The sequence below is a fragment of the Colobus angolensis genome, unplaced genomic scaffold (genome assembly GCF_000951035.1).
Source record: "Colobus angolensis palliatus isolate OR3802 unplaced genomic scaffold, Cang.pa_1.0 Scaffold358, whole genome shotgun sequence".
NCBI lineage: Eukaryota > Metazoa > Chordata > Mammalia > Primates > Cercopithecidae > Colobus > Colobus angolensis.
The window spans coordinates 1,630,577-1,655,474 of record NW_012116910.1 but is presented as its reverse complement, the minus strand read 5'-3'; the positions used below and the strand labels follow the sequence as shown (position 1 = coordinate 1,655,474).

Genomic DNA, 24,898 nt, shown 5'->3' with positions numbered 1-24,898 from the left:
TATTAATGTGTTGCCGACTCTATTCATTCCTATTTCAACAATTAATGTGTTGCCGACTCAATTAACTCCTATTTCCTGTTTCCTTGAAGAATTCAGGACACAACTCCTGTATGACAGCTTTCCTTCACACACTATTTTTGTGAGTGTGTATACATCTCACTTGGGAAAATTTTAAAAACACATTTTAAAAACACGTAGCTTTTCAATTTATTTGAAACAGACCTTCTGCCTGTTACATTTTGTGCTCTTAGCCAATTTAAGAGGTCGACTGTATACTTAGTGCTAAAAAAACATATTCTATGAGTTTTCTAGGGATGTTAAAGTTTTCCTTCTAAATATGAGGTCTGTGATGGATTCTGCATTGCTTTCTACATGGTACTGAGCTGTGTGTGTGTGTGTTTGGCATGTGGTTATCAAGCTGCTGTAGCATATTCATTAGAAATGCTTCTATTTCTCTCCATTGCCCTGCCTTGGCACCTTCCATTTAAGCCAAACACCAGAAATGTAAAGGGCTTGTTTCTGGAGTTTCCAGTTTGTTCCATTCATCTACTCAGGCTGTCTTCTTTGGACAACACTGTCTGCAGCCGCAGGCCCACTCCGAGGGGAGGCGACGGACTGCAGGTCTGTAGAGCGCAGCACAGGGCTGTGCCACGGACACAGGTGCCAGTGAAGTCACGCTCATTTTCAGACGGAATTCTCCTCCCTGAGGTGAACAATGAACGAAGGGAGTCGTTTTTATAGGATTGTCCTGGAGCCCACGGAGATGCTGGCTTGGGATTCAACCTCATGCTGAGCGGATCTTCTCTGCTTCAGACCAGGCGTCATGTGGCTTCATGGGAGTGTGACTGTAAATCATCATCTACAGCGAGACGCTGCGGAGAGACCGAGGGAACTCACGATTGCACCCGGGCAGCAGGTGTCGACGCGGACGATCGCAGGCAGAGAAAATCCCGTGAGCCCGTGTGCCACATGGAGTGAGGGAACTTTGGTGGCCTACTCTGGGTGGGGGTGGGCTGGGGGCTCGATCGGTTTCCACTGAGTGTATCTCCCAATTTTCGCTAGAAGTGCAGGCAAAGCACAGGGCTTGGATGCCAGTGTCGCTGTTCCTCCAGGCTAGGCTGATCCCTTTTCATTTCCAAGTCTCAAGAGCCTGTTCCCTGAAGTCCTGGGGAAGTGTGGTGAGGCGGCCCTGCCCGCACAGAGAAGGGGAAGTCACCTGTAATCTCCAGAAGCTGAACGCCTCACAAAGCCTGCTGAAAAGGATTTCCCCACAGTCTAGCACAGTGGCTCATGTCTGTAATCTCACTGCTATGGGAGGCTGAGGCCAGAGGCTTGCTTGAGACCAGAAGTTCCAAATCAGCCCGGGCAACAGAGTGAGACCCCATCTCTTAAGACATAAAAAATAAACTGGCTGGGTGTGGTGGCACATGCCTATAGTTTCAGCTACTAGGGAGGCTGAGGTAGAAAGAACACTTCAGTCCGGGAGGAGGAGGCTGCAGTGAGCCCTGATCTCACCACTACAATCCATCCTGGGTGACAAGAGTGAGATCCCATCTCTAAAAAATAAATAATGACGCAGCAGAAACCACTGGAATCCAGCCCCAGAGCAGGAACAGAAATACATGGCCCTAAAGCCAGCAGCTGTGCTGGTCTTTTCCTGTGAAGGACAGACACGGAGTCCATGTAACACACACACACTATTCACACATATACACGTGACCACACACCACACACAAAACCACACCCACATAACCACACACCCCCACGTACCTGCACATGTGACCACACACATATCTCTATTCCCATCTGTCTCCTACACACAGTCCTTCCTCAGCATTTTATTTTAAAAACATAGCACATGGATTCTGCCATGGCTAACAATTTCCCTCTATCCTTTATCACAGCACTGTCCCTCGCTGTGTGGTCTGGGCACTTCAGAGACTGCCCTGGGCATCTGCCCATCACCGCAGCCTGACGGTGGCGCTCCAGTGCTGGGGGCTCCCGCTTTGGTACCCGTCTGTCTCTCTCACCCGCAGCTGGGAAGCGTTCCTGCCTCTCACTCCATCTCTCTTCTGTGCTCCACCCACCATCATTCCCATGTGAGCAGCACCCTTGGACGCAGAGTGCTTCCATTCTGAATACTGCCTTAACCTCAGCTTGGGGCACCTCAGACCACACATTCTGCACACGGCCCTGTCCTCAGGTTGCAGCACTGGTGACGGTAACTTACCTGTGCCGTCGAATCCCCTTCCGGGTGAACAGTACTGGAGAACAGACAGGGGCGCCTGTAAATCCGCAGGGAGTCCCTGGCCTTGGCTCTGGTGGGGCAAGCAAAAGGAGAGAAACACATCTCAGCTTTCTTGGGGGCTCAGGGCAGCACTGGAGGCCACAGAGTGTCCTGTAAGCACCACTGCTGGGGCCCACGTGTCTCAGAACCTGGAGACTAGCAGCTCCCGGGAGGCTGTGTGAGTGCTCCCGGGTTACTGCACAGTGGGAAACAAGGAGTTTCTGGTGTAAAGGACCACTTCCCACTTGGATTCTGTAAAGCAGTGCCTCCTGCAGTGTGAGAGCCCCGCCCTAGACCAGTGCCTTAGACAGGTTGTGCCCTCAGTCAGTGCAGCTGGGCTACACTCAGCTACAAGGTGACTGTAATTTTATAAAACACCACATCACGCATGTCACACGGGCTTCAGGTGGGTCAGGTGACTTTCATTTTTACCTGGGAATCTTTGCCATTCCCACATTTTCTACAATGTATATATGTTGATTTGGCAATCGTTACACAATTTTAGTTTTTCATTTTGGTTTTAGAGAGAAAGTTTGCAATTCTGGTTATAGTTATGCTTCTATTAATCTTGCCCAAAATGCATCATAAAGCATTTTTATATTTTACTTAAAAGACCACAGTTACGCGATAGTTCAAAGTGAAGTTCAAGTGCTTCAGATCGACACAGTAGTTCTGCCAATCACCCTTGTAAGAAAAGCAATTTCATAGAAGACTTAACGGGTCATTGAAAGAGAACGACCTTTTCCCAGTAAGCCATACACCTCGACCGCTGAACTAAGCAAAAATCTGCATGAATTCTCTGCAGTTGTGATAATTACCAACAGGGCCTTGTCCAGATCCAGGGAGGCCTTTCATCCTCTGGCTGTGGAGTAAAGGACGGTGACTTTTCCAGGGACAGAGGCCCTGTCTCTTCTGCCCAGGAAGGTTTGGGCCAAGCCCCTGCTGGTGTCTGTGAGGGCTGGGGCTGGTGCACATCTGGGGACGGGGGGCTGCACGCCACTTCAAGGCCATTGTGGAGAGTCTGGCTTCTGGGACCTTTGCTGCTTCTCTGTGGGGGCTGGTGATGTGGGCCCCTTCCTATGGAGAATGTGTAACTAACGTAACTGAAACTTGAATTCCATGTGCCTAGGAACTGGACAGTCTTTTGAAAGCTCATATGGAAAAATATATGTGTAAGAATTGTTGAAAGTAAATGAAAAATGATAATCTCTCTAAAGGCTTATTTGCCTGCAGGATATTAAAATACAGTAGCTAAATAAGGTTCTATAATTTAAACAGATGGTGCAGCTCCAGGACACAGACCCATGAGACAGAGACGAGCATCCAGACACAGACCCGTGCCTGTGTTTAGGTAATCACAGTGAACCATGAAAGGGGCCTTTCAACTTGAGGGGGAAAGGCGCAATATTTAATACACAAGGAGAAAACCAACAGTTGTGTGTTCGGAATTGGTGGGTTCTTGGTCTCACTGACTTCAAGAATGAAGCTGCAAACTCTTGCGGTGAGTGTAACAGTTTTTTTTTTTTTTTTTTTTTTTTGAGGCGGAGTCTTGCTCTGTCACCCGGGCTGGAGTGTGGTGGCCGGATCTCAGCTCACTGCAAGCTCTGCCTCCCGGGTTTACGCCATTCTCCTGCCTCAGCCTCCCGAGTAGCTGGGACTACAGGCGCCGGCCCCTTGGCCGGGTTGTTTTTTGTATTTTTAGTAGAGACGGGGTTTCACCGTGTTAGCCAGGATGGTCTCGATCTCCTGACCTCGTGATCCGCCCGTCTCGGCCTCCCAAAGTGCTGGGATTACAGGCTTGAGCCACCGCGCCCGGCCAACAGTTCTTAAAGATGGTGCGGCCGGCCGCTCTGTGTGTGGGGCCCGCCAAGCCCGCGCGGCGGGAACTCACACGGGCCTGCCAGGGCAGCCCCGGTTCCGGTTCCGGCAGGCGCCTCTCCCTCCACACCTCCCCACAAGCAAGGGGAGGAGGTTCCGGCCTCAGCCAGCTCAAAGAGGGGCTCCCACGGTGCAGTGGCGGGCTGAAGGGCTCCTCAAGCACCACCAGAGCGGACACCGAGGCCGAGGAGGCGCTGAGAGCGAGGGCTGCTAGCACATTGTCACCTCAGTTACTTCGTTGGGATAAATTCACCTTATCTCTTATCTCCCTGAATACAACAATAAATTCCAACTGGCCTGAAAAATCAAAATGTAAAGGAAGTAAACAAATATGAATAATATATTCACCCTCTCCAGCCCCTCTGCTCTCTGCTGCTCCCCCTTGGGCAGGAGGAGAAGGAAGAGGGCCAGGGGTCCCCTGCCCGCACTCTCCATGATGCCAGACACGGCAAGGTAGCCAGGCGACTACAGTGCAAGGCGACACTGGAGCGACATCACGACGACCTCAATTTCACTGCGCCTCCTCCCAGAGCCTAAGAAGCTCCAAGCCTGTGGCGCCTGGCACTGAAACAAGGAGATGGCGGCTCAGCCAAGGCTTTTAGGATGGAAACCAGGAAGTTTCAATATTCAGGACTGCATCTTTGCTGCTGAAGGGGTGTGAACTACCCTTCTGATCTCCACCACACAACACAACCGTTTTGGGAAGCAAGTGAAAGTGTGCAGGGCCGATGGCAGATGGGAGACAGCGCTGATGTGCAGCTCCCACCAGGACAGAGAGAACAGCGTATGGAGATTCACACTGCGGACTTTTGACCCAGGAACCACCACCGGACTGTACCAGAAAAATAACAACAGATCACAGAGCCTTGAAAGAAGCCGCAGGCTGCTGCGATTCCACAGGACAGGTGACAGTTTTGCTGCTCTCTCGAAAGTGCCACCTCCCGGCTGGAGGCCAACCAGCTCGGGACATGACAGCAACTCATGACAGAACAACCCTGCTCCTTGGAAGGAGAAAACAAGAGCTAATTCCACCTCCTGCAGCATCCTGGATAACCAGAGGTCCTGAGTCTGTTCATGTGATAACTTTACTGCTAGAATAACCAGCCTCTGAGAAAGTCAGCACAGTAAACCTGTCGACAGCCGAGGACCCCCACAGAGTCCACTTTAGGCCCCTTTTGCCTCCACCAGGGCAGGTGCTGGCATCCACAGCTGGGAGACCTGAGGACGGATCACATCACAGGCCTCTGTGCGGACATTCCCCACCACCAGCCTGGTAGCCCTGCTCAGGGGAGAGACCCCGAAGAACAATAGCAATCACTGCTGTCTGGTTTGCAGGAAGCTCCATCTCTAGGGGAAGGGGGAGTGCAGAAATCAGGGACCACCGCTTGGGACTAAAGATTCTGATCAGCAACGCTTGAGTTTCAGATTTTCCCACTGAAATAATCTACACTAATGACAAGGAATCAGAAAATCAATTCTGGTAGCAAGAAAACACAAGCTTCTAGACCTCCCTCAAAACACCACAGTAGCACTCCAGAAAGGGATCCAAACCAAGAAGAAAATCTCCGAATTGCTAGATAAAGAATTCAGAAGGTTGATTATGAAGCTATTCAAGGAGATACCAGAGAAAGGTGAAAACCAGCTTAACTTTAAAAATCAGTACAGGTTATAGATGAAAAAATACTCCAGAGAAATAGAGATCACAAATTAAAAACAAATACAATGTCTGGAAATGACAGGCACACTAAGACAAATACAAAATGCAAGAGGTGAAAGAGCGCTACAAAAAAAACCACAAAACACTGCTGAAAGAAATCATAGACAACACCAATAAATGGAAACACATCCCATGCTCATGGTTGGGTAATCAGTATTGTGAAATGACTATAGTGCCAAAAACAATCTACAAATTCAATGCAGTTCCCATCAAAATATCATCATTCTTCACAGAACCAGAAAAAACCCACAAAAAACAACAAACAAAAAAACATAAAATTCTTATGGAATGAATAAAGACCACACATAGCCAAATAAGACTAATGAAAAAGAACAAATCTGGAGGCATCACATTACCTGATTCTGAACTATACTATAAGGCTATAGTTACCAAAAGAGCACGGTACTGATATAAAAATAGGAATAAATAGGAATATAGACGAATTGGACAAAATAGAAAACCCAGAACTAAAGCTAAATACGTACAGCCAGTTGAGCTTCAACAAAGCAAACAAGAACATCAAATGGGGAAACAACACTCTATTCAACAAATGGTGCTGGGATAATTCGCAAGCCACATGCAGAAGAATGAAGCTGGATCCTTAACTCTTTCTTAATACAAAAATCAACTCAAGATGGATCAAAGACTGAAATCTAAGACCTAAAAAACCATAAAAGTATCTACAAAAGAACATTACAAAAACTCTTCTAGACATTGGCTTAGGCAAAGAGTTCATGACCAAGAATCCAAAACCAAATGCAACAAAAACAAAGATGAATTGATGGGATTTCATTAAACTAAAAAGCTTGTGCACAGCAAAAGAAATAATCAGCAGAATAAGCAGACAACCCACAGAATTGGAGAAAAATACTAACAATCTATATACCAGACAAAGGACTAATATACAGAATTTAAAAAGGAACTCAAACAAGATAGAAAAAAAAAAAAAATCATCCAGTAGGGTGTGGTCGCTCACTCTTGTAATCCTGGTCCTTTGCGGGGCTGAGATAGGCGGATCACTTGAGATTAACAGTTCCAGGCCACCCTGGCCAACATGGTGAAATCCAGTCTCTACCAGAAATACAAAAATTAGGCCAGGCGCGGTGGCTCACGCCTGTAATCTCAGCACTTTGGGAGGCTGAGGCAGATGAATCACAAGGTCAGAAGATTGAGACCATCCTGGCCTAACACGGTGAAACCCCCTCTCTACTAAAAATACAAAAAATTAACTGGACGTTGTGCTGGGCGCCTGTAGTCCCAGTTACTCGGGAGGCTGAGGCAGGAGAATGGTGTGAACCCTGGAGGTGCAGCTTGCAGTGAGCCAATATCATGCCACTGCACTCCAGCCTGGGTGACAGAGCGAGACTCCATCTCAAAAAAAACATAATAATATAAAAATTAGCTGGGCGTGGTGGTGGGTGTCTGTAATCCCAGCTACTCAGGAGGCTGAGACAGGAGAATCGCTTGAACTCAAGAGGCAGAGGCTTCAGTGTATCATGATCACACCACAGCACTTTAGCCTGCACAACAGAGCGAGACTCTGTTTCAAAAAAAAAAAAAAAAAAAATCCCATCGAAAAGTGAGCAAAGGACACAAATAGACAATTCTCAAAAGAAGATACACAAATGGCCAACAAACATATGAAAAAATGCTCAACATCACTAATTACCAGGGGAATGCAAATAAAAACCTCAATGCAATACCATCTTACTCCTGCAAGAATATTCATAATGTAAAAAATCAAAGAATAACAGATGTTGGCATGGATGTGGTGAAAAGGGGACACTTTGACACTGTTGGTGGGAAGGGAAACTTGTACAACCACTGTGGAAAATAGTATGGAGCAACACATTGGAGCAATGAGTGTGCGATGTGGTGAACAGTTGTAAGAATGAGTTGGGAATAAATCCTCTCCAAGTACATGCTGTTCCATGACCCAGGGCATCTGAGTTGGGAGAATGAGGCCAGCTGGGAGCACTGATCTGTGAGGGGGAGACCTGGGAGCCAGGTGGTGACCTCAGTAGTCTGGGATCCCAGGTGCCTCTAGAGGAACCCCGAGCAGCTCCGAGCCATGCGGTGTGGGTGCTCCTTCTTCCCAGCACGAGGAGCCTCCCTCACACACCCTCCCTGGATGCTATCCCTGCCTCTGGGCTTGTGTCCACTGGGCCCTCCCTAGTTTGGACATCTGGCCCCCTCAGCAGCATGACCTACTGGAATGGTGGCAGAGACCTCAGAGGTCCTGGGCCAGGAGAGCTGTACCTGCGGGGTGCCCAGAGTAGAGGACGGGGCTGTTCTGTGCAGGCTTGGGTAGGCGCTTCCCCCGTGGGACCAGCTGAGACTCCCTGCAGTAACGGGGGAGTACAGCAGGTAGGGTCAGGACGAGGACGTGATGTGAGGGCAGGAAGGAGGCTGTGCCACTGTGAGTGTGTGTGTGAGTGCATGTGTGTGTGTATGTGTGTGAGCGTGAGTGTGTGACTGTGTGTCAGTGTGTGTGCATGAATGTGCATGTGTGAATGTGTGTATATGTGTGTGGGGTAGGCGTGCACGCCTGGGATGGTTTCAGTCAATGACTTTTATCTTTCAATTTCATTTCGTTCTAAATTGCAGTATATGGCTGCAGATGAAAAGTTCCTCAGGTTAGAAGGTAGGAGTGCAGTATCCAAACCCTGAAACCCTGGGAAATGTTGTCTAAAGTAGCTTTTAAAATACCAAGTTAATCTGTGTTCATTATATGCAGAGGAAAATGGAACAGAAAACAAAGATTAATTTACTCACCATCATGTATGACTAGATTTCCTGTTACTCTGTGTTCTATGGGAAGTGTATCCTGACTTGAGGTTCTCTAGGAAGAATTTGTACTTGTCATGGCCACACACAGTTTCATTTCCTCATAGAAACAGGTTAGTGGTTAAAATGTGTGCTTAGAACTGGGTCATGACCTTTGTAAGGCTCGTCTTTCAGCTTTTGTAGTTTGGAGGGTGACAAAGTTGTGTGTAGCTGGGCTTGATTTGTGCCGTGTTGGGTCAGAGCTGTCATCAATGGACATGTTTAGAGGTGAAATGACAAGATCTGTCTCTCAACGAAACACTATTAGAAACATTAAAAAAAATATACAGACTCAGTCATTACATGTGTTTAAAGATAGACTTAGAAAATAACTATGCTTGGCCTCATTTTTGGTCATGAGTTCAAATGTTAGTTATGAAGGATTCTATAGTTTTTTCAAGTAAGATATGTGCAATAAGCTACATGAATGGATATAAATGTTAAGTGAAACGTTTTGATTTTCTACTGTGTCACAGTTAATGACAAGACATTAAATAGATGACATATTTTCCTAAATAATTTGAGTTAAGACGAGTGTATAACTATGTTACCGATAGATAAAATAATCCCATTAAACTTACAAACTCACCCAAGTGAAGATGGACTCGGGACACCATCTGCTTCCTGTGGGGAAGTGAAGCAAAATGCATAGGATGAACAAATACGTTGTTGAGGTTAAGCTTACTCTTAGAATTCAAGTTCATTACTAGTCAGTTCTGAGTGATGGTACTTCAAGGATGCCTCGATCACGGAATATGATCTCAGTGGTGGTACAGCACCCCACCTCCCAATGCTTGTATTAGTGAGGGGGGCTGAACCCTATCCTCCTCCAAATTCGTACGTGGACACCCTGACACCCAGTGACCTAGAATGTGACTGTATGTGGAAATAGGGTCTTGAAAGAGGTAAGTGATGTTAGATGAGGCTATTAGGGTGAGCTCTAATCCAGAGTGACTGGTCTTATTTTATGAAGGGGAGATTATGACAGAGACACAAACAGAAAAAAGACTGTGGGAGGACACAGAGAACAGGTGGCTGATTACAAGGCATGGAGAGAGGCCTCGGGAGAAGCGAACCCTGCAGACACTGTGCTCTAGGACTTCCAGCCTCCAGATATGTCAGAAAATACATTTCTTGTTCCAACATCCCATGTGTGGTTCCTGCTTGTGGAAGCTCTAGTAAAGAAAAACACCTGCTACATGTGCACACACATACTGTTTTCAGTGCTCTTAAGTAACAACCTGGGAGTGGGAGTGCTGGGTCACATGGTAAGTATATGCTCAGCGTCTGAAGCTTTGCCAAACTGCTTGCCAATGTGGCATCATCTTTCATCCCCATGAGCAACGGATGCGATGACTTTCAGTTCTCCGATGTCTTCACCAACACTTGGTACTTATCATGATTTTTTATTATATTTTTCAGAGGCAGGGTCTTGCTATGTTGCCCAGACTGGTCTCAAACTCTTGGATTCAAGGGATCCTCCTGACTCATGGGCCACCCAAAGCTCTGGGATTTTAGGTGTGAAGCCTTGTGCCTGGATGATATCATTAATCTGTTTTCTTGCATCTATTCTAATGGGGTGCAGCAGTATCTCAGTGTGGTTTTAGCTGGTGGTTCCCTAGTGGAAAATGATGCTGAACACCATTTTGTATAATTTATTTCTCATGGATATGTTTGCCTTGGTGAAGAGTGTTCGAATCTTTCACCCGTTTAAAAACTGAGCTGTTGTGTATTATTGAGTTTTCACGATTCTTCAAATATTCTGTACAAAAGCGTATGACTTGCACATATATTTTAGTCTGTGGCTTATATTTTCATTCCTTTACTGGTGACAACTGAAGAAATCATTTTAAATGCTTAAAATCAAATGTATCCTGTTTTAGTGAAATAGTATTTTCGGTATCTATCAAAGAAAAGTTTGCCTAACACAAGACTCTGAAGATATTCTATGATTCTTGCAGGAATGTTAAGGATTCCCTCTCTTAATATGAGGTATGTGATGGATTTTGCATTGGTTTTCCATGTGGTGCTGAGCTGTGTGTTTGGCATGTCGTTATCCTGCTGCTGTAGAACACTCAACTTACCTTTGCCGACGAGTCCCCGTCCGGGTTTACTGAAGTGCAGAAGTGACATGGGCTCTTGTAAATCAGCAGGCAGCTCTTGACCTTGGCTCTGGTGGGACAGGAAGGCGGAGAGAAACTCATCTCAGCTTTGTGGCGGGCTCAGGGCAGCACTGGAGGCTGCAGAGCATCCTGTCAGCACCACTGCTGGGGGGCGCATGTGTCTCAGAAACGTGGTGATCAGCAGCTCCCGGGAGGGTGTCTGAGTGCTCCCGAGTTATGCACAGTGGCAAATGTAAGGAGCTTGTCATGTAAAGGACCATGACTCTTTGCCACTGGGACAATTGCAAAGCTGTGCTTAAACCCACCGTGTCAGACCTGCCCTACACCTGTACCTAAGACAGGTTCTGAAGGGTGATGGCAGATGGGAGTCAGGGCTGATGTGCAGTACCCACGTGGACAAACAGAACAGCATGTGGAGACTCATACTGTGGACTCTCACCCCAGGAACCACCACAGCAGCACACGAGAATAAAACAAAAAATGTCACATAGCCTTTGGAAGACGCCATAGGCCACAGCAAATTCCACAGGAGAAGTGACAACTCTGCTGCTCTCTCGAAAGTGCCACCTCCCAGTTGGAGGCCAACTAGCTCAGGACATGACAGCAACTTATGACAGAATAACCTTGCTCCTAGGAAGGAGAAAACAAGAGCTTATTCCACCTCCTGCAACATCCTGGATAACCAGAGGTCCTGAGTCTGTCCATGTGACAACTTCACTGCTAGAATAACCAGCCTCTGAGAAAGTCACCACAGTAAACTTGTCAACAGCCGAGGACCCCTACAGAGTCCACTTCAGTCCCGTCACCTCCACCGGGGCAGGTGCTGGCATCCACAGCTGGGAGACCTGAGGACGGACCACATCACAGAACTCTGTGCAGACATTCCCCAGCACCAGCCTGGTAGCCCTGCTGGGTGGAGAGACCCAGAAGAACAATAGCAATCACTGCTGTCTGGTTTGCAGGAAGCTCCATCTCTAGGGGAAGGGGGAGTGCAGAAATCACCACCCTCTTTAGACCCATGGGGGACCACCCCATGGGACTAAAGAATCTGACCAGTAGCCCTTGAGTTCCAGATTTTCCCACTGAAATAATCTACACACATGAGGAGGAATCAGACAAGTAATCCTGGTAATATGATGAAACAGGGTTCTAGTACACCCTCACTAGCTCCCCAGCAATAGGTCCAAACTAAGAAGAAAATCAGAATTGCCGGAAAGAATTCAGAAGGCTGATTGTTAAGCTACTCAAGGAAATACCAAAGAAAGGTGATAACCAACTTAAAGAAATTTAAAAATCAATACAGGATGTAAATGCATAATGCTCCAGGGCAATAGAGATCCTAAGGAAAACATAGTCACAACTTCTGGAATGAAAGACACACAAAGAGAAATACAAAATGCACTGGAAACTTTCAACAGCAGGATCCAACAAGTAGAAGAAAGAACTTTAGAACTCAAAGACAAGGTTTTTTAATGAACACAGGCAGACAAAGAGGAAAAAAATAATAACAATTTAAAAAAGACAAAGCCTCCAAAAACGTAGGGATTATGTTAAGCAGCCAAACCTAAAAATAGTTAGTGTTCCTGAGGAAGAAGAGAAATCTAGAAGTTTGCAAAACTTATTTCAGGAACTAATCAAGGAAACCTTCCCTGGCCTTGCACGAGTTCTAGACATCCAAAGACAAGAAGCTCAAAGAATGCTTGGGAAATTCATTGCAAAAAGATCATCACCAAGGCACACAGTCATCAGGTTATCTAAAGTCTAGACAAATGAAAGAATCTTAAGAGCTGTGATGCAAAAGCATAAGGTAACCTCTAAAGGAAAACCTGTCATATTAGCAGCAGATTTCTCAGCAGAAACTCTGCACACTAGAAGGGATTGGGGTCCTATCTCTAGCCTCTTCAAACAAAATAATTAACAGCCAATAATTTTATATTCAGCAAAACTAACTTTCCTAAATGAAGTCAAGACAATGTCTGTTTCAGAAAAACACATGCTGAGACAACTATCCACTACCAAGTCAGTCCTACAATATATGCTAAAAGGAGTTCCAAATCTTAAAACCTCAAAATACACCAAAATAGAACCTCCTTAAAGCATAAATCTCACAGGACTGAGAAAACAGAAATGCAAAGAAAGAAACCAAGGTATTCAGGCAACAAGTAGCATGATCAATAAAACAGTATCTCACATCCAAATGCTAACATTGAATCTAAATGGCCTAAAAGCACCAACTGAAAAATACAGAGGGGAAGAATGGAGAAAAATCCATCAACCAAGTATCTGCTGTCTTCAAGGGACGCACCTAATGTATAAGGACTGAAATAAACTTAAGGTGAAGGGGTGGAAAAGATATGCCAAACAAATGGAACCAACAGCAGACAGGCAGAACTATTCTGATACCAGACTCAACAGACTTTAAAGCCACAACAGTTAAGAAAAACAAAGAGCAACATTATACAATAACAAAAGAATGCCTCCAAAAGGAAAATATCACAATCCTAAACATATATGCACCTAATGAGGGACCTCCCAAATTTATAAAACAATTATTACTGTATATAAGAAATGAGACAGATGAAAACACAATTACAGTGATGGACTCGATACTCCACTGATAGCACTAGACAGGTCATCAAGACAGAAAGTGAGCAAAGAAACAATGAATTTAAACTATACCCTAGAACAAAAGGACTTGACAGATATTTACAGAACGTTCTACCAACAACTGCAGAATGTACATTCTTTTCATCAGTACATGGAACATTCTCCAAGACACATCATATGATAGGCCACAAAACAAGTTTCAATGAATTTAAGAAAATCAAAATTACATCAAGTATCTTTTCAGACCACAGGGGAATAAAACTGGTAATTAACTCCAAAAGGAACCTGCAAAATTACACAAATATGTAGAAATTAAATAACTGCTTCTGAATGATCTTTGAGTTGACAATGAAATCAAGAGGGAAATTTAAAAATTCTTCAAACTCAATGATAACTGTGACACAACTTATGAAAACCTCTAGGACACAGTAAAAGTGATGCTAAAAGGAATGTTCACAGCACTACATGGCCATATCAAAAACACTGAAAGAGCACATATAGATAATCTAAGGTCACACCTGAAGTAACCAGAGAAACAAGAACAAATCAAACCCAAACCCAGCAGAAGAAAAGTAATAACAAACATCAGAGCAGAACTGAATGAAATTCAAAAAAAAAACAAACACAAAAACTACAAAAGAAAATTAAAAAGTTGGTTTTCTGAAAAGACAAACAAAATTCTTAGACCATTAGCAAGATCAACCAAGAAAAGAAGAGAAAAGATCCAAATAAGCTCAATTAGAAATGAAATGACAGGTAGTACAACTGATACCACAGGAATACAAAAGATCTTATTTAAGGCCAATATGAACATCTTTATGCATGCAAACTAGAAAATCTAGAGGGGATGGTAAATCCCTGAAAATAAAACGCACCTAGATTAAATCAGGAAGAAATAGAAACTCTTAACAGATTAATAACTAGTAGTAAGATTGAAACAGTAATAAAAAAATTGCCAACTAAGATGTCCATGATGTATTCACAGCTGAATTCTATCAGGCATCCAAAGAAAGACTGGTGGCAATCTTATGGAAACTATTCCAAAAGATAAAGAGGGAATCCTCCGTAAATCATTCTATGAAGCCAGTTTCACCTTAAATCAGAAAAGGACATAACAAAAAGACAAAACTACAGACCAATATCCCTCATGAATATAGATGCAAAAATCCTCAACAAAATACTAGCTAACTGAATCAAACAGCATATCAAAAAGATAATACACCATCATCAAGTGGGTTTCATACCAGGTATGCAGGAGTGGCTTAACATATGCAAGTCAATAAATGTGATACCTCAAATAAACAGAATTTTTAAAAAATCATAGATCATCTCAATAGATGTAGAAAAAGCATTTGACAAAATCTGCCACCCTTTATAAATAGAACACTCATCAAAATCAACACAGAATGGACATACCTCAAGGTTATAAAAGTCCTCTATGACAAACCCACAGCCAACGTTATACTGAATGAGGAAAAGTTGAAAGCATTGCCCCTCAGAACCGGAATAAGACAAGGATGCCCACTTTCACCACTTCTTTTTGACATAGAACTGGAAGGCCTAGCCAGAGCAATCAGACAAGAGAAAGAAAGAGCATCCAAATTAGAAAACAGGAAGTCAAACTGTCCCTGTTCACTGACGATATTGTTGTATACCTCGAAAACTCTAAAGACTTATCCAGAAAGCTCCTAAATCTAATAAACGAATTCAGTAAAATTTCAGGATACAAAATCAATGGACAAAAATCAATAACATTGTTATGTGCCAACAATGAGCAAGCTGAGAATCAAATGAAGAAGTCAACTCCTTTTGCAACAGCTGAAAAAAGAAAAAACAAAACAAAACAAAACAAAAACTTAGGAATATACCTAACCCAAAAGGTGGAAGATCCCGACAAGGAAACTACAAAAGCCTGCTGAAAGAAATCATAGAAAACGCAAATAAATGGAAACACATCCCAGGCTCGTGGATGGGTAGAATTAGTATTGTGAAAATGACCATACTGCCAAAAGCGATCTACAAATTTAATGCAAGTCCCATCAAAATACAATCATCATTCTTCACAGAACTAGAAAAAACAATCCTAAAATTCATATGGAACCAAAAAAGACACCACAAAGACAAGCAACACTAATCAAAAAGAACAAATCCCAAAGGACTTTAAACCCAGTTCTTTGGGAGGCTAAATCATTTGTTCTTTATGATTTTGGGAGGCATCACATTGCCTGAATTCAAACTATACTACAAAACTAGAGTTACCAAAACAGCATGTTACTAATATAGAAATAGGCTCATATAGATCAATGGAACAGAATAGAGAACCCATAAATAAAGCCAAATACTTACTGCCAATTGATTTTCAGCAAACAAAAAAATATCAAGTGGGGAAAGGACACCCTATTCAACATATGGTACTGGGATAATTCACAAGCTACATGTAGAAGAGTGAAGCTGGATCCCCACCTCGCATCTTTTACAAATATCAACTGAGGATGGATCAAAGACTTAAATCTAAGACCTGAAAGCATTAAAAAATCTACAAGATATCATCAGAAAAACTTTTGTAGGCATTAACTTAGGCAAAGATCTCATGACTAAGAATCCAAAAGCAAATGCAACAAGAACAAAGATATATAGATGCAATTTATCTTAATTTTATTTTAAACTAAAAAACTTCAGCACAGCAAAAGAAATAATAAGCAGAGTAAGCAAGATCCCAGAAAGGAAGAAAATATTCTGAATCTATACATCTGACGAAGGACTAATATCCAGAATCAAAAATGAACTTAAACAAATCTGCAAGAAAAAAACAAATCATCCAGTTGGGCGTGGTGGCTCATGACTGTAAACCCAGTCCTTTGGGAGGCTAAGGGGGGTGGATCACTTGAAATCAAGAGTTCAAGACCAGCCTTGCCAACATGGCGAAGCCCCGCCTCTACTAACAATACAAAAATTAGCTGGGTGTGCTGGTGGGCGCCTGCAATCCCAGCTACTTGGGAGCCTGAGGCAGGAGAATTGCTTGAACCTGGGAGGTGGAGGCTTCAGTGAGCCATGATCGTGCCACTGCACTCCAGCTTGGATGACAGAGTGAGACCGTCTCAAAAAAAAAAAAAAAAAAATCCCATCAAAAAGTGGGCAAAGTTCATGAAGAGAAAATTCTCAAAAGAAGATATACAAATGGCCAACACATATGAAAAAATGCTCAACATCACTAATTATCAGGGAAATGCAAATAAAATCCACAATGCAATACCACTTTTTATTCCTGGAAGAATGGCCATAATTTTAAAAATAAAGAAATAACACATGTTGGCATGGATGTGGTGAAAAGGGAACACTTTTACACTGCCAGTGGGAACGTAAACTGTTACAACCACTATAAAAAACAGTATGTAGAATCTGTAAAGAACTAAAGGCAGAACTATCATTTGATCCAGCAATCCCACTACTGGCTATCTACCCAGAAGAAAATAAGTTACCTTATGAAAAAGATACTAGCACTCACATGTTTATAGCAGCATAGTCTGTAATTGCAAAACATGAAACCAGCCTAAAATAAATCAGTAGATAAAGAAAATGTGATATATATTTGTGATCTCTATATAGGTACATACCACGGAATACTACTCAGCCATAAAAAAGAATGAAATATTGGCACTCACACAACCTGGATGGAGTTGCAGCCCATTATTCCCAGTGTAAGTAACTTAAGAATGAAAATCCAAACATCATACTATCTCACTTATAAGAGGGAGCCAAGCTATGAGGATGCAAAGGCGTCAGAACGATTTAATGGGCTTTTGGAACTCAGGGGAAACGGTGGGTGGAGGGTGACAGATAAAAGACTACACTTTGGGTACAGTGTACACTGATCAGGTGGTGGGTGCACCAAAATCTCAGAAATCAACACTGAAAATCTTTTCCATGCAACCGAACACCTTGTTCCCCAAAACTATTGAAATAAAATAAAAATAAAAATTATAACTATATAAGCAAAGAATGTCTAAGCATATTTATATAACCTTAGAGTAATGAAGCTTTTTAAAGCAAGACAAAAGGAAATGTTAACAAATTTGGCGTTAGAAAAGTTTACAACCTCTACATGGTGAAAGATCCCATAGGGTTCCTAATATGCAAAGAGTTACTACATTTGATAATCCAAACAATCCAACAGTTGAATGTTAATTCACACAGGAAAAACTGTAAAATGGTCAAAACACGAAAAAATGTTGTCTTAATGGTAGTAAAGAGATGCAATTGAAATACCACATTTTATTGGAATAAAACTAAACATACTCTTAGTATCTCAGGCTGATAAAGTGACAAGAGTTGAAGGAAGGGTGAACTGTGCCAACCTTTAGAGACAGTCACCATACAGAGTCTGTGAAGATTGAAAATGCACATGACCTTTGACTTTGAGCCTCCAAAATAAAATGACCTACACAGCACAACACTGGCTCAAAGATGCTTTTGGAAACCGTGTTTGTGAGGCCAACCAGACGAGTGTACAACTATGTTACTGATAAAACATTCCCGTTAAGCTTATGAACTTACCCAAGTGAAGATGGACTTGGTTCATCTTCTGCTTCCTATGGGGAAGTGAAGCAAAATTCACAGGATGAACAAAGACCTTGCTGACGTTGAGCTTACTCTTAAATTCAAGTTCATTACTAGTCAGTTCTGAGTAACACTACTTCAAGGATGCCTGGATCATGGAATAAGATCTCAGTGGTGGCACAGCACCCTTCCTCCCAATCCTTGTATTATGGGCTGAACTATATCCTCCTCCAAATTCATAGGTTGACATCCTGACACCCAGTGACCTAGAATGTGACTGTATGAGGAGACAGGGTCTTGAAAGAGGTAACTGACGTTAGATGAGGCTACTAGGGTGAGCCCTATCCAGAGTGACTGGTGTCCTTTTAAGAAGGGGAGATTATGACAGAGACACAAATAGAGGAAGACTGTGGGAGGACAGAGAACAGGTGGCCGTGAACAAGGCAAGGAGAGAGGCCTTGGCAGACACCAACCCTGCAGACACTGTGCCCTGGGACTTCCAGCCTCAGATATGTGAGAAAATACATTTCTTGTTCCAACACCCCATGTGTGGTTCCTGCTTGTGGAAGCTCTAGCAAAGAAAAACACCTGCTACATGTGCACACATGCTGCTTTCCGTGCTCTTGGGTAAGAACCTGGGAGTGGGAGTGCTGGGTCACATGATAATATATGCTCCGCATCTGAGGCTTTGCCAGAGTGCCTGCCGATGTGGCATCATCTTTCATCCCCACGAGGAATGGATGAGACTTCCAATTCTCTGATGTCTTCACCAGCACTTGATATTGATCATCTTCTTTTTAATTATTATTTTTTTTAAGAGACAGGGTCTTGCTATGTTGCCCAGACTTGTCTCTATCTCCAGGCCTGAAGGCATCCTCCTGCCTCATGGGCCACCCAAAGCTCTGGGATTTCAGGTGTGAACCACTGTGCCTGGTGGTATTGTTACTCGTTTTTCTTGTAGCCATTCTAATAGGGGTGCAGCAGTATCTTACTGTGGTTTTAGCTTGTGATTCCCTGATGTCAAATGATGTTACACACTATTTTGTGTGCTTTATTTCTCATCAATATTGTTGCCTTGGTGAAGAGTTTGCTCAACTCTTTTGCCCACTTAAAAACTGAGCTGCTTTCTTGTTGAGTTTTTGCGATTCTTCAAATATTCCGGATACAAGTATATGACTTGCAAATACTTAATTTTGGTCTGTGGCTTATATTTTCATTCTCTTAATGGTACAATTGAAAAAATAATTTTAAATGTTTAAAGTCAAATTTATCTTTTTTTCTGAAATAGTGTTTTTGGTGTATATCAAAGAAAACATGGCCTAAAACATCACAAAGATAGTCTATGATTTTTATAGAAATGTTGAAGTTTTCCCCTCTTAATAGGAGGTCTGTGATGGAGTTTCCAGTTTGTTCCATTCATTTACTCAGTGTGTCTTCTTTGGACAATGGTGTCTGCAGCCGCAGGCCCACTCCGAGGGGAGGCGATAGACTGCAGGTCTGTGGAGCGCAGCACAGGGCTGTGCCACGGACGCGGGTGCCAGTGAAGTCACGCTCATTTTCAGATGGAATTCTTCTCCCTGATGTGAACAATGAACTAATGGTGTCGTTTTCATAGGATTGTCCTGTAGCCCACAGACATGTGGGCTTGGGATTCAACCTCATGCTGAGCAGATCTTCTCTGCTTCAGACCAGGCGTCACGTGGCTTCACGCGAGAGTGACTGTAAATCATCATCTGCAGCGAGACGCTGCGGAGAGACCGAGGGAATTCACGATTGCACCCGGGCAGCAGGTGTCGACGTGGACGATCGCAGGCAGAGAAAATCCCGTGAGCCCGTGTGCCACATGGAGTGAGGGAACTTTGGTGGCCTACTCTGGGTCAGGGAGGGCTGGGGGCTCGATCCGTTTCCACTGAGTGTGTCTTCAAATCTTCACTGGAAGTGCAGGCAAGGGGCAAGGCTTGGACACCAGCATCACTGTTCCTCCAGGATGGGCTGATCCCTTTTCATTTCCAAGTCTCAAGAGCCTGTTCCCTGAAGTCCTGGGGAAGTGTGGTGAGGCGGCCCCGCCCGCACAGAGAAGGGGAAGTCACCTGTAACCTCCAGAAACTGGCCGCTTCACAAAGCCTGCTCAAAAGGACCCCCCTGCACCCTGGAGGGGTGGTTAACTCCTGTAATCCTTGTGCTATAGGAGGCTGAGGCCACGGGCTCACTTGAGCCTAGAAGTTCCAAACAAGCCTGGACAACACAGTGAGACCCCACCTCTTAAGAAATAAAAAATAAAAAATAAATTGGCTAGGTGTGGTGGCACATGTCTGGACTTTGAGCTCCTCAGGAGGCTGAGGTGGGAAGATCGCTTGAGCCCAGGAAGTAGAGGCTGCAGTGAGCCCTTATCCCACCACTGCAATCCATGCTGGGTGACAGAGTGAGATTCCATCTCTAAAAAATAAATAATGACCCAGCAGAAACGTCTGGAAGCCAGCCCCAGAGCAGGAACAGAAATATGTGGCCCTAAAGCTGGCAGCCATGCTGGTCTTTTCCTGTGAAGGACAGACACAGAGTCCATGTAACACACACACCATTCACACACATATACATGTGACCACACACCACACACAAAACCACACGCTTTTGGCTAACAATTTCCCTCTCTTGTTAGGGAACAGACACGGCTAACAATTTCCCTCTCTTGTTAGGGAACAGACACGGCTAACAATTTCCCTCTCTTGTTAGGGAACAGACACGGCTAACAATTTCCCTCTATCCTTTATCACAGCACTGTCCCTCGCTGTGTCTTCTGGGCACTTCAGAGACTGCCCTGGGCATCTGCCCATCACCGCAGCCTGACGGTGGCGCTCCAGTGCTGGGGGCTCCCGCTTTGGTACCCGTCTGTGTCTCTCACCCACAGCTGGGAAGCGTTCCCGCCTCTCACTCCATCTCTCTTCTGTGCTCCACCCACCATCATTCCCATGTGAGCAGCACCCTTGGACGCAGAGTGCTTCCATTCTGAATACTGCCTTAACCTCAGCTTGGGGCACCTCAGACCACACATTCTGCACACGGCCCTGTCCTCGGGTTGCAGCACTGGTGACCGTAACTTACCTGTGCTGTCGAACCCCCTTCCGGGTGAACAGTACTGGAGAACAGACAGGGGCGCCTGTAAATCCGCAGGGAGTCCCTGGCCTTGACTCTGGTGGGGCAAGCAAAAGGAGAGAAACACATCTCAGCTTTGTGGGAGGCTCAGGGCAGCACTGGAGGCCACAGAGTGTCCTGTAAGCACCACTGCTGGGGCCCACGTGTCTCAGAACCTGGAGACTAGCAGCTCCCGGGAGGCTGTGTGAGTGCTCCCGGGTTACTGCACAGTGGGAAACACAAGGAGCTTCCTGTGTGAAGGACCAGGACTCCTTCCCACTTGGGACACTGCAAAGCAGGGCCTCCTGCCACTGTGCGGGCCCCACCCTAGACCAGTGCCCCAGCCAGTGCGTGTCCTCAGCCGGTGTAGCCCGGTTCATTGGCAAATGGACAGAGTGGCACCTTGGAGTCCACAGTGTTCTGCGTTCGTGGCAATCTCTTGCAGCAGACAGAGGACACTAAGACAGGAGGAGGGAACTGGATTATCCACGCAGGCCCCACGTAATCACCTGAGCCTCAAAAAACAGAGGAATGAGAAGGAAGAACCCAGAGACTGAAAGCAGGGGGCAGATGCGACACCCGGTGCTGACAGAAGTTCGGGGGGGCTACATGAAGCCCGAGAGAGCCGTGATTGCCACTGTGTCCTGAATGAGCTTGGGGCAGATTCTTCCATAGGAGCCTCAGAGAGCACTCTGGCCACCGACCGCGCCTCCTGCCCTGCAAGGCCCTCGGCACAGACCCGCTGGGCTACCTAGGCCTGGACCCACGCAGCTGACTCGGAGTGTTGTGCTGAATGAGTAGATTTGTAGTAATTTGCTGGGGCAAATGGGAAGCTAACACCAGCCACCTGGTGGACTCAAGCTGATGGGAACCCCCCTCAAGTTAGATGGGAAGCCTGTGGGGCCCTGCTGTGTCCACGTTTGCATCCTGTCTGCTCTGCTTGAGCACACCCTGCATTGAATCACCCGAAGCAGTGCAGAGGAAACATGGGCTGTGATGGACTGTTTTGAAGAAATGCTCTCTGTGAACCAGCCTGACAGCTACCATTGCAGCAGACACCGTGTACCCTTCCCTAAGTTCCCCCTAAACTCCGACTGTGCTTCACACCTCACTCTCCACAGGCACTTAGTGACAGGATTTTTTTGGTATTGGCACAGTGCCATGGGATGCAGATGTCTTTCCTGATACGGAGGAACTCTGTGATGGGCGATGCCAGGCTTGCAGTAAAGACCAGGGCTATGAGTGGTTAGCTGTCCATGTGGGCAAGTGTTCCAAACTACCAGGTGGCCTGCAAACAGTTCCCGCAACAGAAGGTGGGCGATGGGTGTCTTGGTGCCCATGGCATCTAGAGGACCTGTCAACTTGCACTGTCTTTATCCCACTTGCAGCATCTTAACCCTTTCCACAGGAAGTTAGCTCATCAGTCTGTCGGAAAAGCACAGACGGGACTGAAAATCAAACACACTATTCCAGAAATGGGGACCGTAACAGATCCCAAAGACGGGATGATTTATACCCATACAAGCCATTCTTTTTCCTTTAAGAGAACAAAGCTCACAATATTTGAAGTTCAAAAGCAGACTCCAAAACAGCTGTACCAGGTGACTAGAATTTCTACATCAGCACTTCATGCACATTGTACACAGAAAAATCATTCAAAAGGACGACCGGGAAGACACCAGGCCAGGTGCCCACAGTGGCTGAGGGTGAGTCAGGGACTCTACATGACTTTCATTTCTACCTGGCAATCTTTGCCATTCCCAAATTTTCTACAATGTATATACGTTGACTGGGCAATCATTAAAATTTTTTGTTTTTCATTTTGTTTTGGTTTTCGAGTGGAAGTTTACAATTCTGGTTATCCTTAGGTTTCTATTAATCTTGTCCAAAATGCATCACGGAGAAAGCATTTTTCTATTTTACTTAAAGGACCACTGTTCCATGATAGTCCCAAGTGAAATTCAAACGCTTTGCTGCTTCTCTGTGGGGGCTGTGATGCAGGCCCCTCCCAAGGGCAGGCCTGTGGCTAATGCAACTCCAGTTTGAATTTCATGTTTCTTGAAACTGGACAGAGTGATTTTAAAGCTCATATTTAAAAACAAATGTGTAAGAATTGTTTAAACTAAATGAAAAATGAAAAAAAATCTTTAGACAGAGGTTTCCCTGCCAGATATTAAAATACAGTAGCTAAATAAGGTTCTATAATTTAAACAGATGGTGCAGCTCCAGGACACAGACCCATGAGACAGAGACGAGCATCCAGACACAGACCTTGGCCTGCGTTCAGGGAAACACAGCGAGCCAGGAAAGGGCCTTTCAGTATGAGGGGAGAGGAGCATTATCCAATACAAGAGGTGAAAACCAACAGTTACTTTGTTGGGATTAAATAACCTTAGCTCCTCTGCTACCAAATACAAAAATAAATGCCATCTGGCCTGAAAAGTCAAAATGTAAAGGTAACAAACAAAAAATAGGACTATTAGCAAAGAGTAGTGGAGGATATTTGTATAACCTTAGAATAAAGAAGACTTTTTAAGGCAAGATAAAAGGCAATTTTCACAAATTTGGCTTCAGAAAAGTTCACAACCTCTACACTGTGAAAGATTCCATAGGGTTCCTAATATGCAAAGAGCTGTTATGTTTGATAATCCAAATAACCCAACTGTTGAACGTTAATTCACACCAGAAAAATGGTAAAATGGTCAAAACATGAAGAAATCTTCAGTCCTAATGGTAGTAAGGAAATGCATATTAAAATATAACATATTTTCTTTGAATAAAACTAAACATATTGTGAGTATGTCATGCTGAAAAGAGTGACAGGGTTGAATGAAGTGTGAACTGCTCCACCCTTTTGGGGAAGTCATCAGAAAGAGGCTGTGAAGACGGAAAAAGCGCGTGGCCTTTGACTCTTAGCCTCCCAAATAAAACGACCTGCACCGCACAACCCTGGCTCAAAGACGCTTCCTGAAACCCTGTTTGTGAAGCCAACCCTGGCCCTGCTGGGCGGGGCTCCAGGGTCACGGCGCCCCCAGAGCTCCCATTTATTTACCACCTTGACTCAGGAACGGGTTGGACTCTCAGAGCTTACAATTTATACGAAACACTATGAGAGATCATCAGAAACACATTCAGACTCACAATTACACACGAGTTCATGGAGAGATGTAGAAATAAATAAGCGGGTCTTATTCTTGTGCGTTAGTTTAGATGTTAGTTATGAAGAAGGGAGTGAAGAATGTAGTTTCTGCAAGTAAGACAAGCACATCGAGATAGATGATTTGGTATAATTTAACAACCTTAAACAAAACTATTTTATCTTCTACTGCATCATCCCATGATGTCAAAAATGTCTCATCATAGGTGAATTATTTTCCAGTCATTTGAGTTAAGAAAAGAATACAGTTATTCTTCAGTGACCAAGCAACTGCAGGAAGCTGACAACTTACCCCTGTCCAGATAAGCCCAGGGCGCCGTCTCTTTGCTGTGGGGTAAACGAAAATGCGTAACATGAAAAAAGAAGTTGTCGACATGCAGCTGATTCTTACATAAAAGTCAAGTCTATTATTAGTGGGTTTTGAGGAATGGTACCTGGAGTTCTCTTGGGCCCTGAGTTCAGATCTCGTTACCACTTACGTGTGCACGCATTTTCATTTCTCTCTGATGAGAAACTGGGAGTGGGATTCTGGTCATAGACATTTATCTTTTGAAGAAATGCCAAACTGCCTTCCAAAGTGGTGGCACTTTAAACCCTCATTTAACTCCCACTAGCAA

The 24,898-nt window shown here is 44.5% G+C and overlaps 1 protein-coding gene across 1 annotated transcript in view; it reads right to left on the bottom strand.

Moving 5' to 3' along the window:
• ZDHHC11 (zinc finger, DHHC-type containing 11) overlaps positions 1-24,898 on the bottom strand; it is a 60,908-nt gene that overhangs the window by 17,687 nt on the left and 18,323 nt on the right. Inside the window, exons 5-6 of the mRNA XM_011953149.1 lie at positions 24,574-24,608; positions 10,793-10,880 (exon numbers count right to left, since the gene is read on the bottom strand). Of these exons, the coding sequence (XP_011808539.1) occupies positions 10,793-10,880; positions 24,574-24,608 (123 nt within the window). The remainder of the gene's footprint in view (positions 1-10,792; positions 10,881-24,573; positions 24,609-24,898) is intronic.